General features: G+C 32.4%; 2 protein-coding genes across 2 annotated transcripts in view; one reads left to right on the plus strand and one right to left on the minus strand.

Moving 5' to 3' along the window:
* Positions 1-3,182: 3,182 nt before the first annotated feature.
* Positions 3,183-13,174, minus strand: part of LOC139520448 (fibroblast growth factor receptor 3-like) — a 60,973-nt gene continuing 50,981 nt past the window's right edge. Inside the window, exon 14 of the transcript XR_011663889.1 lies at positions 3,183-3,877. The gene's annotated coding sequence lies outside the window, so the exon portion shown is untranslated. The remainder of the gene's footprint in view (positions 3,878-13,174) is intronic.
* LOC139521512 (protein trapped in endoderm-1-like) lies at positions 8,390-9,437 on the plus strand. Its single transcript, XM_071314988.1, has one exon. It carries the CDS (start codon positions 8,460-8,462, stop codon positions 9,435-9,437), a length of 978 nt encoding a protein of 325 aa, XP_071171089.1. The 5' UTR covers positions 8,390-8,459.

The following is a 13,174-nucleotide window of genomic DNA, read 5'->3' on the forward strand; positions in this document are numbered from 1 at the left end:
AATATATATGGTTTAGGGGTGGGGATGTTAACCGTTTACAAGTTTTCAAACAAGAGGGGGTGGGATGACCCCCTCAGGACTTCCCTTTTATCTCATTTTATTTGTTTTATTGTCCCCTACAAGATTATATATGGTTTAGGGGTGGGGATCTGGACCATTTACAAGATAATAGTACATTCTCAAATTGAACGGGGTAGGGGTGACCCCAAGGAAGTTCCATTTAATTTCATTTGATTAGTTTTATTGTCTCTTACAAGAATATATATAGTTTAGGGGTTGGGATGTTGACCGTTTACAAGTTTTCAAACAAGAGGGGGTGGGCTGACCCCCTAGGAACTTTCCTTTTATTTCATTTCATTTGTTTTATTGTCCCCTACAATAATATATATGGTTTAGGGGTGGGGATCTGGACCATTTACAAGATAATAGTACATTCTCAAATTGAACGGGGTGGGGGTGACCCCCAGGAACTTCCATTTAATTTCATTTGATTAGTTTTATTGTCCCTTACAAGAATATATATAGTTTCGTCGTGGGGATGTTGACCGTTTATAAGTTTTCAAACAAGAGGGGGTGGGGTGACCCCCTAGGGACTTTCCTTTTATTTCATATCATTTGTTTTATTGTCCCCTACAAGAAAATATATGGTTTAGGGGTGGGGATCTGGACCATTTACAAGATAAAAGTACATTCTCAAATTGAACGGGATGGGGGTGACCCCCATGATTTTTCATTTAATTTCATTTGATTAGTTTTATTGTCCCCTACAAGAATATATATGGTTTTGGGGTGATGATCTGGACCGTTTACAAGATAATAGCACATTCTAAAATTGAACGGGGTGGGGATGACCCCCGGGGACTTCCATTTAATTTCATTTGATTTGTTTTATCGTCCTATTCAAGAACATATATGGTTTAGGGGTGGGGATCTGGACCGTTTACAAGATAATAGTACATTCTCAAATTGAACGGGGTGGGGTGACCCCCAGGAACTTTTATTTAATTTCATTTGATTAGTTTTATTGTCCCATACAAGAATATATATGGTTTAGAGGTGGGGATCTGGACCGTTTACAAGTTAAAAGCATATTCTCGAATTGAAGGGGGTAGGGATGACCCCCCAGGGACTCCCCTATATTTCATGTGATTTGTTTTATTGTCCTTTAATCATTTCTGAAGACTGCATGTATCTATCACTTACAGTTTTCAAGTTATATTCATTTGAAAATTTTAGAAAATAAAATCCCATAGGGTTCTATAGTAAACCCCTCCCTTCTGTCTGCCTCCCCAAAATACCCCTTAATAGACCCCAATGCACAAATGAGCGATTGATGGCTCACCTAGACATATTAGTCTAACATTTTATGAAACCCTAAGTAAATCTGACAAGCAGTTTTGGAGAAATGCTGCGGACAAGTTCATTTTTAAAGTGGCGGAAGAAGAAGAGGAAGAAGAGGAAGAAGAGGAAGAAGAAGAATAATAATTAATTAAAAAGGGGGAAGGATATTAAAAATCGAATAAGTAACGCATAGGTAACGATAGGGAATAGGGAATAAGTAACGAATAGGTAACGAATAGGGAATAGGGAATAGGTAACGAATAGGTAACGAATAGGGAATAGGGAATAGGTAACGAATAGGTAACGAATAGGGAATAGGGAATAGGTAACGAATAGGTAACGAATAGGGAATAGGGAATAGGTAACGAATAGGTAACGAATAGGGAATAGGGAATAGGTAACGAATAGGTAACGAATAGGGAATAGGGAATAGGTAACGAATAGGGAATAGGGAATAGGTAACCAACTTGACGTCCATAAAACAAACTTTGTTCACTGAACCATGAAAATGAGGTCAAGGTCAGTTGGACATGTACACCTACAAATTGCTACAATCATTACATACACCAAATATAGTAGACTATTGGTTATAGCTTCTGTGATATGGACTAGACCACAAAAACTTTACCTTGTTCAATGATCCATGAAATGAGGTAGAGGTCAGGAGAAAACTGTCTGACAGGCATGAGGGACCTTCAAAGTACACAAATACCAAATATAGTTATCCTATTACTTATAATAAGTTTATTGAAGGACCTTTTGTCTGATTTTAAAACTATACTGTAAATTGTAAAAAATATTTGAATAAGCTCTCGCCGCGATATAGCCTTTTAGTGCTCATGTGGTGTAAAGCAACACCAATCAATTTATCAATCTAATAAGAGAGAAATTAAGAATAGTAAAAATCTTAACCTTTTTTTTAAGTAGTCAATGAACCATGAAAATGAGGTCAAGAACAATCGACTAATGACAGATAGAAACTTCATAACATAAGGCATCTATATACAAAGTATGAAGGATTCAGGTCTTCATCCTTCAGAAATAATAAGCTACTGAAAAGTTTGTTAAAAAAACCCACCACAAACGGATCACCACAGAAAGCTGGAGAAAAATCATTTCCTAGTATAAGCTGGTGTTTACCTGTCTATTAAAATTTTGAAAAGAGAATTGAATAAATACTAGTTATTGTTCTCTGTAGAGTTTATTCAATAAAAAACTATAAATTTCATCCTTTTTTATCTTGGATGTCTGTAGTTACAAAATGACTACACATATCATATCTTTTAGTTTTGAAGAGCACAGAGAATTATTTTCAAGATTCCATATAACCTAATGGATATGATATTTTAAATATTTTAACCTTATTCTCTACAACTGCATGAACTATTTGAACCAGGCATATTTTTTCCCCCTGGTAATACCAATTTGAAAAATCTTAACTTAAATCTTTTAAAATCATTGATTTAAGAATCAACAAAGATTCCAAAGCAAATGAATATTTTTTTTTAAAACCTTCCATGAAATTAATTCAGTCATTAGATCCTGACTGGGAAGGGGGGGGGGGGTCTCTAAATAGTCATCAAACTGATATAATATTATATTATAGTAATGCTACTGTATAGAAATATAATGGATCTTTCACTGACTTAGTAGAAAACTTGACAGTTGGTGACGCTGCCATCACCACAGGAAAAGCAACACCTAAGGCTATGTTTCGCCATCCAATAGGCATTTTGTGAAAGAAAGAAAAAATGTATATTTATGAAATAGAATAAAATATTTATGAAATAGGTTTACTTTGGAATAGGCAATAGACATACAATATAAAAAAGAAACACTAATGAGATTCACTTATTTAATGAAAATATCATTTGGTTGTTCAATTGGGTAAAATGATATACATGAGAATTGTACAGAAAGACAACATGAAGTTACAATCATACATATTTGATCTTAGTAGTCATATTTATCATATAAAGTATATTTTACCAAACCAAAATTATTTTCATACATGTACACATATTGTATATGGAAATGTCTGTCCATTTTATTCTGTTGCTCAACTATATTAAGTACCCACTTGTAATTAATGGAAAGAATTTGCAGTGGTACATAACTTTTATTGTTAGATGCATAATATCAACAACAACAAAATATCTGAAAACTTGAGTATTATTTGTGCAGAATGCTAAATTTGACTAGATATTATAAGACTAGAAAAATGTACAATATTTTTTCATAATAACACATATCAAGTCATTTCCAATATTTTAGTCATAAATCAATAAATTTTTCCAATAGAAATATGTAACTGGACTTTTCTTGGATAATTTCTTTCTTAAGTCATATAAAATGGAAATAAAAATCATAAAATATAAATTGGGATTTAAAAAAAGACCTATACAAAATTTTTACAACCCTTTAAAAAATGTTAGATTTTAAAAATGTAGTAATTCAATAATTGATAAAAAAAAGAATTAGACTTGTGACTGTTCATATAACATGTATAAGTACTTGTGACAAAAAAAACAAGAGGCTCTCAAGAGCCTGCATGAATCGCTCACCTTAATTCTTTTGGTTAAATCTCTCATCAATGATTATTTTGGCTTTTCAATTTATTTAAATGTTTTTTGGATCGTCCTATTTTCTTCAAAAGCCAAAAAAAAATAATCATTTTCTCCTATGTTCTATTTTAGCCATAGGAGCTATGTTTCTTGACATACAAGGAAATAAAATATAAAATTTATACTAGATACTCTGAAACTCATTTAGCCTAAGTTTGGCTGAAATTGATACAGCAGTTTCAAAGGAGAAGATTTTTTAAAGTAAGTCAACATGATGAACAAATTGTCAAAAAAGTCTTTAAAGGGCAATAACTCCTTAAGGGGTCAATTGATAGTTTTGGTCAAATTGACTTAATTGAAGATCTTACTTTGCTGAACATTATTGCTGTTTACAGTTTATTTCTATCTATAATTATATTCAAGATAATAAACAAAAACAGCAAAATTTCCTTAAAATTATCAATTCAGGGGCAGCAACCCAACAACAGGTTGTCTGATTCATCTGAAAATTTCAGGGCAGATAGAAATTGACCTGATAAACAATATTACCCAACGTCAGATTTGCTCTAAATGCTTTGGTTTTTGAGTTATAAGCCAAAAACTGCATTTGACCCCTATGTTCTATTTTTAGCAATGGCGACCATGTTTGTTGATAGATCATAACTTCGGATACAATTTACAAACTAGATATCCTAAGGAACATTCGGTTAAAGTTTGGAAGTATTTGGCCCAGTAGTTTCAGAGGAGAAGATTTTTGTAAAAGATTACTAAGATTTACGAAAAATGGTTAAAAATTGACTATAAAGGGCAATAACTCCTAAAAGGGTCAACTGACCATTTCCGTCAAGTTGACTTATTTGTAAATCTTACTTTGCTGATTATTATTCCTGTTTACAGTTTATCTCTATCTATAATAATATTCAAGATAATAACCAAAAACAGCAAAATTTCCTTAAAATTACCAATTCAGGGGCAGCAACCCAACAATAGGTTGTCTGATTCATCTGAAAATTTCAGGGCAGATAGATCTTGACCTGATAAACAATATTACCCAACTTCAGATTTGCTCTAAATGCTTTGGTTTTTGAGTTATAAGCCAAAAACTGCATTTGACCCCTATGTTCTATTTTTAGCAATGGCGACCATGTTTGTTGATAGATCATAACTTCGGATACAATTTACAAACTAGATACCCTAAGGAACATTCAATTAAAGTTTGGAAGTATTTGGCCCAGTAGTTTCAGAGGAGAAGATTTTTGTAAAAGATTACTAAGATTTACGAAAAATGGTTAAAAATTGACTATAAAGGGCAATAACTCCTAAAAGGGTCAACTGACCATTTCCGTCAAGTTGACTTATTTGTAAATCTTACTTTGCTGATTATTATTCCTGTTTACAGTTTATCTCTATCTATAATAATATTCAAGATAATAACCAAAAACAGCAAAATTTCCTTAAAATTACCAATTCAGGGGCAGCAACCCAACAACGGGTTGTCTGATTCATCTGAAAATTTCAGGGCAGATAGATCTTGACCTGATAAACAATATTACCCCATGTCAGATTTGCTCTAAATGCTTTGGTTTTTGTGTTATAAGCCAAAAACTGCATTTGACCCCTATGTTCTATTTTTAGCAATGGCGACCATGTTTGTTGATAGATCAAAACTTCGGATACAATTTATAAATTAGATACCCTAAGGAACATTCATTTAAAGTTTGAAAGTATTTGGCCCAGTAGTTTCAGAGGAGAAGATTCTTGAAATAGTTTACGACAGACGACGGACGACAGACGACGGACGACGACGGACGCCAAGTGATGGCATAAGCTCACTTGTCCCTTCGGGACAGGTGAGCTAAAAACTAATATGTATTTTTCTTTCACATTCCTTTGTGTAAAATGTGTTGCTAAGTTACCCTTTGTCAACATTGGCAAATTACATCTGCCATAAGCTTTCAAGGATATGCTATGGCAGAATTCATCATTGTATTAACATTATGTTTCCATTCTATTTGAACTAGTTGTTACACAAGATTTTTAAATATTAAAGATCTCTTAAAATTGCTTATATAGATTTTTATAGTTTGTTCTTATGTTGTGCTGTTACAACACTGTCCCAGGTTAGGGGAGGGTTGAGTGCTCACAAACATGTTTAACCCTATCACATTCTTTATGTGCCTGTCCCATGTCATGAGCTTGTAGTTTGGTGGTTGTCATTGGTTCATGTATGTACTATTTGTTTCTCGTTAATTGTTTTGTTATAAATTAGGACATAAGTTTTCTCAATTGAATCATTTCATATTTTTCATGTTAGCCCTTTTATAGCCAACTCTAGGTATTAATTTTTCTCATTGTTGAAGGCACAAGTACTGTTGCCTATAATTGCTTACATCCTCTTCATTTGAACTTTGGTGGATAGTTATCTCATTGGCAAAACATTCCACATTGCCTCATAATTTTTCATATTGAAGATATGCAAACTAATTAACGAATACCAATGTCTAAGTGTCTAATCTACACTATAAAAATAATTCATTTTTGAATAATAACAGCAATGTATTATAAACTACATTAGTACAATATAGTTCACTCTTTGGTTCCTGTCTGCCCTTATTTGTTTTTTCACACAAGTCAATTCATTGGTTCTCCTCATAGAATTGTTTTACAATTTGTTATGCCTTTTGATTGTTGGTTGCTTAACGTCCAGTGGCAAATATCTCATGCATATTCAGGACAATGTTATGCTGAAGGAACCTTTAATAGCTAATAATTAGTTTGTCTTTTTTATTTTTAGCCATGACGTTGTCAGTTTATTTTCGATTTATGAGTTTGACTGTGCCTCTGGTATCTTTCGTCCCTCTTTTACATACCAGTAATAAGGTATCGTACCACATCTCCTTATTTTAGTATAAACATTATGGTAGAGTTCTAGTTAAATTATTTTATAATAAAATACTGTTTTACCACTTAATCTGAATTTTGAAATACATATAACAATCTTGTAGACGTATTCATATTAATCTGAAATAAAGCTCCTGTAACACTTTTTCCATTAAAAGATATTTATAAAAAATTATTGAAAAGTTCATTTTATTCTTTGTGAAAAAAATTAATCCAAAGATTTTTTTCTTTCTGAGAATCAATTAAAAGTGTTTTTTCATTTGTGTAAAGCAGATGTCAGTTGCCATTTGACACTTGAAAGAATGGATTTGACACTCAATTTCATGATAAAAATTTGAAAAATTTACAATGATCTTTTCAAAGTATTTTTGAAAAGAAGAAAAAAGGAATAATGGAAGTTCTTTGAAATCTATTTTTTTTTTTGGAAAGCTGTATATTTATACCTCAATAGCTATAATGGTAACCATTTATTGATTATATGGCATTATTTAAAAAAAAAACACACAAAAAGTAATTAAAGATATCATAAGTGAAATAAAGTAAGCTTTTTATTAGGAATCCGTTAATTTATCAGAAATGAATGACAAATTTTTAGATTAATAAACTAATGAAGTTATTAGGAGAAAAAAACATGTTAACTAACTATGGAATTGAGAGACCTCAGAAAATATCGGTAATATAACTTTACGACACCTGTTGTGCCTACCCTTCCACTTCTTTATATAGGAATCATGTTAATTACTGAGAAAATTGAAAAATATGGGCAATATAACTTTAGGACACCTGCTGTGCATAGTGTTCTGCTAGCTCATATAGGAATCATGTTAATTACCTAGAAATAAATTAATAATATATGTAAAATTTTAGCTAAATGAATTGATTGAATTTTGTTAGAGATCATTTAGATTATAGCCAAATTACAAAATCTTTAAAATCATGGAGATATTGAAGTTCCGTGATATACCTATGCGGAGAAACAATTAAAATGTGATTTAAATTCATACATGTAATTCCAGTATTGTTAATCATAGAATTTCTGCAGAATGATTGTAAAAAGTGATTTCATTGAATGAATTGTATTAAACATTATAGTTTTGTGGAATACCATAGTGGAGAAACAAAATGTTAAAATGTGATCCCATTATTGATAATTATAGAATAGCAAAAAGGGGAATTCAGTTAAATATTGCATTAAACATTATAGTTTGTCTTAATTAATGACAAAAACTAGCTAAGGACAGGAAATAACAGTAAATCAGCAGCATGGATTACTGTTGCATTAGTGTTAAGAGCAAATGGATATACTTCAAAGCCAACTATTCATCGTGAAAGAGACATCACAAATATGCAGTTAAAACATACAAATCAACATAAGACATTACTCAAATATTTCATATAGGTGGACAAGTTGATGTATTTTTCACCTGCTAAAAATGGAATATAGAACATTTCTCTATGATCAAATCACCAACTTACCTGAACATTATTGGATAGTACAGAAAATGGAAATTGACACAAAGCAATTAGAGAAAAACTATCATATATCTAATGACAGGATTTTATTTCTGTAATACTGAGTAAAATTTTAAATTCTTGTACTTAAACTTCAGATTAATTTATTTGGATTTATTATCTCGAACTCATAGTAAAGTTATGAGTAATAATTCCTCTTCAGAAACAATACCGAGGGATGTTCGACTGATTCACAATGTTCTAGCAACAATTGTTTCTATTTTCGGCATCATTCTGAATTTGATAATTTTACTAGCAATCCTAAGGTACAGACTATACAAACAAACAGTAATTGTGTTCATTGTTAATCTTTCTGTGTTATACTGCATTTCGAGTGGATTTTCTGTGGCTTACATCGCTTATAATTCATTTACAATTTACAACAGTGATTCATTGAATCCTATGGTTTGCAGGGCTTTTGGATTTATAACTTACACAATTTCGGGAGCAGAGTTAACTGCCCTTTGTTTAATTTCGTTTAATCGTTACTGTTTAATAGTGTACATGGAAAAGTATAATGCTATTTACGGAAAACGAAGCAATGTTTTAATAATGTTATTCCTATCTTGGCTTTTATACTTTCTGCTATTTTTGCTTCCAACAACTGAAATATGGGGCAAAATGATTTATGATAAAAACCGATTTCTATGTCAGCCATTTTTATACGGAGACAGCTTTTCAAAATTCATTGCCTACTTCTCTGTTGGAAGTACAGCGCCACCTTTAGTTTTCTGTTACGTAGGAATAATCTGTAAAGTGAATTCCACTCGTAATAAGCTAAACAAGGTTAGTGATACTCATGCTAGCAGACGGCCTAAAAGAATGCCATTCATGATCATCTTTATCTTGACAACGTTTGGAGTTTTGTATTTACCTTTCATTTTCGTACAAGGAACAGACCCAGATGCCGTTAAGTATGACATCAGAATACACCTAGTTACTGTTTATATTGCATGGGTACATTTGTTGTGTAACCCTATTATTTATGCAGTTTTTAATCAACACATACAGACAGCATTGAAAAAGCTCTTTTGTCTGAAGGTAAAAAATGAAATTTTTGCTCAAACTCACCATACTTTGGATGTACAAATTAATGTTATAGCTTCACAGAGGTCATGAATATCATTTCTTGTTACTGATGATGTTACTATTTTTAATTAAAGAAAAAAGCTGTTTTACAAATTATTGCTTTGTTGTGTTAAGATATATTGTTAAGTAATGATTTTCCAAATAAATTTATCAATTTTATTTTTTTGATAATAACTAGAGGCTCTAAAGAGCCTGTGTCGCTCACCTTGGTCTATGTGCATATTAAACAAAGGACACAAATGGATTCATGACAAAATTGTATTTTGGTGATGGTGATGTGTTTGAAGTTCTTTCTTTACTGAACGATTTTGCTTCTTACAATTATATCTATAATGAACTTTGCCCATTAGTAACAGAGAACTATATTTGGTAAAAATTTACATAAATTTACCAAATTAATGAAAATTGTTAAAAATTGACTATAAAGGGCAATAACTCCTTAAGGGGTCAACTGACCATTTTGGTCATGTTGACTTATTTGTAGATCTTACTTTGCTGAACATTATTGCTGTTTACAATTTATCTCTATCTATAATAATATTCAAGATAATAACCAAAAACAGCAAAATTTCCTCAAAATTACCAACTCAGGGGCAGCAACCCAACAACCGATTGACCGATTCATCTGAAAATTTCAGGGCAGATAGATCTTGACCTGATAAACATTTTTATTCCATGTCAGATTTCCTCAAAATGCTTTGGTTTTTGAGTTATAAGCCAAAAACTGCATTTTACCCCTATGTTCTATTTTTAGCGGTGGCGGCCATCTTGGTTGGTTGACCAGGTCATGCCACACATTTTTTAAACTAGATACCCCAAAGATGATTGTGGCCAAGTTTGGATTAATTTGGCCCAGTAGTTTCAGAGGAGAAGATTTTTGTAAAAGATTACTTTAATTTACGAAAAATGGTTAAAAATTGACTATAAAGGGCAATAACTCCTAAACGGGTCAACTGACCATTTTGGTCATGTTGACTTATTTGTAGATCTTACTTTGCTGAACATTATTGCTGTTTACAGTTTATCTCTATCTATAATAATATTCAAGATAATAACCAAAAACAGCAAAATTTCCTCAAAATTACCAATTCAGGGGCAGCAACCCAACAACCGATTGACCGATTCATCTGAAAATTTCAGGGCAGATAGATCTTGACCTGATAAACATTTTTATCCCATGTCAGATTTCCTCAAAATGCTTTGGTTTTTGAGTTATAAGCCAAAAACTGCATTTTACCCCTTTGTTCTATTTTTAGCCGTGGCGGCCATCTTGGTTGGTTGACCAATTCATGCCACACATTTTTTAAACTAGATACCCCAAAGATGATTGTGGCCAAGTTTGGATTAATTTGGCCCAGTAGTTTCAGAGGAGAAGATTTTTGTAAAAGATTACTTTAATTAACGAAAAATGGTTAAAAATTGACTATAAAGGGCAATAACTCCTAAACGGGTCAACTGACCATTTTGGTCATGTTGACTTATTTGTAGATCTTACTTTGCTGAACATTATTGCTGTTTACAGTTTACCTCTATCTATAATAATATTCAAGATAATAACCAAAAACAGCAAAATTTCCTCAAAATTACCAATTCAGGGGCAGCAACCCAACAACCGATTGACCGATTCATCTGAAAATTTCAGGGCAGATAGATCTTGACCTGATAAACATTTTTATTCCATGTCAGATTTCCTCAAAATGCTTTGGTTTTTGAGTTATAAGCCAAAAACTGCATTTTACCCCTATGTTCTATTTTTAGCGGTGGCGGCCATCTTGGTTGGTTGACCAGGTCATGCCACACATTTTTTAAACTAAATACCCCAAAGATGATTGTGGCCAAGTTTGGATTAATTTGGCCCAGTAGTTTCAGAGGAGAAGATTTTTGTAAAAGATTACTTTAATTTACGAAAAATGGTTAAAAATTGACTATAAAGGGCAATAACTCCTAAACGGGTCAACTGACCATTTTGGTCATGTTGACTTATTTGTAGATCTTACTTTGCTGAACATTATTGCTGTTTACAGTTTACCTCTATCTATAATAATATTCAAGATAATAACCAAAAACAGCAAAATTTCCTCAAAATTACCAATTCAGGGGCAGCAACCCAACAACCGATTGACCGATTCATCTGAAAATTTCAGGGCAGATAGATCTTGACCTGATAAACATTTTTATTCCATGTCAGATTTCCTCAAAATGCTTTGGTTTTTGAGTTATAAGCCAAAAACTGCATTTTACCCCTATGTTCTATTTTTAGCGGTGGCGGCCATCTTGGTTGGTTGACCAGGTCATGCCACACATTTTTTAAACTAAATACCCCAAAGATGATTGTGGCCAAGTTTGGATTAATTTGGCCCAGTAGTTTCAGAGGAGAAGATTTTTGTAAAAGATTACTTTAATTTACGAAAAATGGTTAAAAATTGACTAAAAAGGGCAATAACTCCTAAACGGGTCAACTGACCATTTTGGTCATGTTGACTTATTTGTAGATCTTACTTTGCTGAACATTATTGCTGTTTACAGTTTATCTCTATCTATAATAATATTCAAGATAATAACCAAAAACAGCAAAATTTCCTCAAAATTACCAATTCAGGGGCAGCAACCCAACAACCGATTGACCGATTCATCTGAAAATTTCAGGGCAGATAGATCTTGACCTGATAAACATTTTTATCCCATGTCAGATTTCCTCAAAATGCTTTGGTTTTTGAGTTATAAGCCAAAAACTGCATTTTACCCCTTTGTTCTATTTTTAGCCGTGGCGGCCATCTTGGTTGGTTGACCAATTCATGCCACACATTTTTTAAACTAGATACCCCAAAGATGATTGTGGCCAAGTTTGGATTAATTTGGCCCAGTAGTTTCAGAGGAGAAGATTTTTGTAAAAGATTACTTTAATTAACGAAAAATGGTTAAAAATTGACTATAAAGGGCAATAACTCCTAAACGGGTCAACTGACCATTTTGGTCATGTTGACTTATTTGTAGATCTTACTTTGCTGAACATTATTGCTGTTTACAGTTTACCTCTATCTATAATAATATTCAAGATAATAACCAAAAACAGCAAAATTTCCTCAAAATTACCAATTCAGGGGCAGCAACCCAACAACCGATTGACCGATTCATCTGAAAATTTCAGGGCAGATAGATCTTGACCTGATAAACATTTTTATTCCATGTCAGATTTCCTCAAAATGCTTTGGTTTTTGAGTTATAAGCCAAAAACTGCATTTTACCCCTATGTTCTATTTTTAGCGGTGGCGGCCATCTTGGTTGGTTGACCAGGTCATGCCACACATTTTTTAAACTAAATACCCCAAAGATGATTGTGGCCAAGTTTGGATTAATTTGGCCCAGTAGTTTCAGAGGAGAAGATTTTTGTAAAAGATTACTTTAATTTACGAAAAATGGTTAAAAATTGACTATAAAGGGCAATAACTCCTAAACGGGTCAACTGACCATTTTGGTCATGTTGACTTATTTGTAGATCTTACTTTGCTGAACATTATTGCTGTTTACAGTTTATCTCTATCTATAATAATATTCAAGATAATAACCAAAAACAGCAAAATTTCCTCAAAATTACCAATTCAGGGGCAGCAACCCAACAACCGATTGACCGATTCATCTGAAAATTTCAGGGCAGATAGATCTTGACCTGATAAACATTTTTATCCCATGTCAGATTTCCTCAAAATGCTTTGGTTTTTGAGTTATAAGCCAAAAACTGCATTTTACCCCTTTGTTCTATTTTTAGC

This window comes from Mytilus edulis, chromosome 4 (genome assembly GCF_963676685.1).
Source record: "Mytilus edulis chromosome 4, xbMytEdul2.2, whole genome shotgun sequence".
NCBI lineage: Eukaryota > Metazoa > Mollusca > Bivalvia > Mytilida > Mytilidae > Mytilus > Mytilus edulis.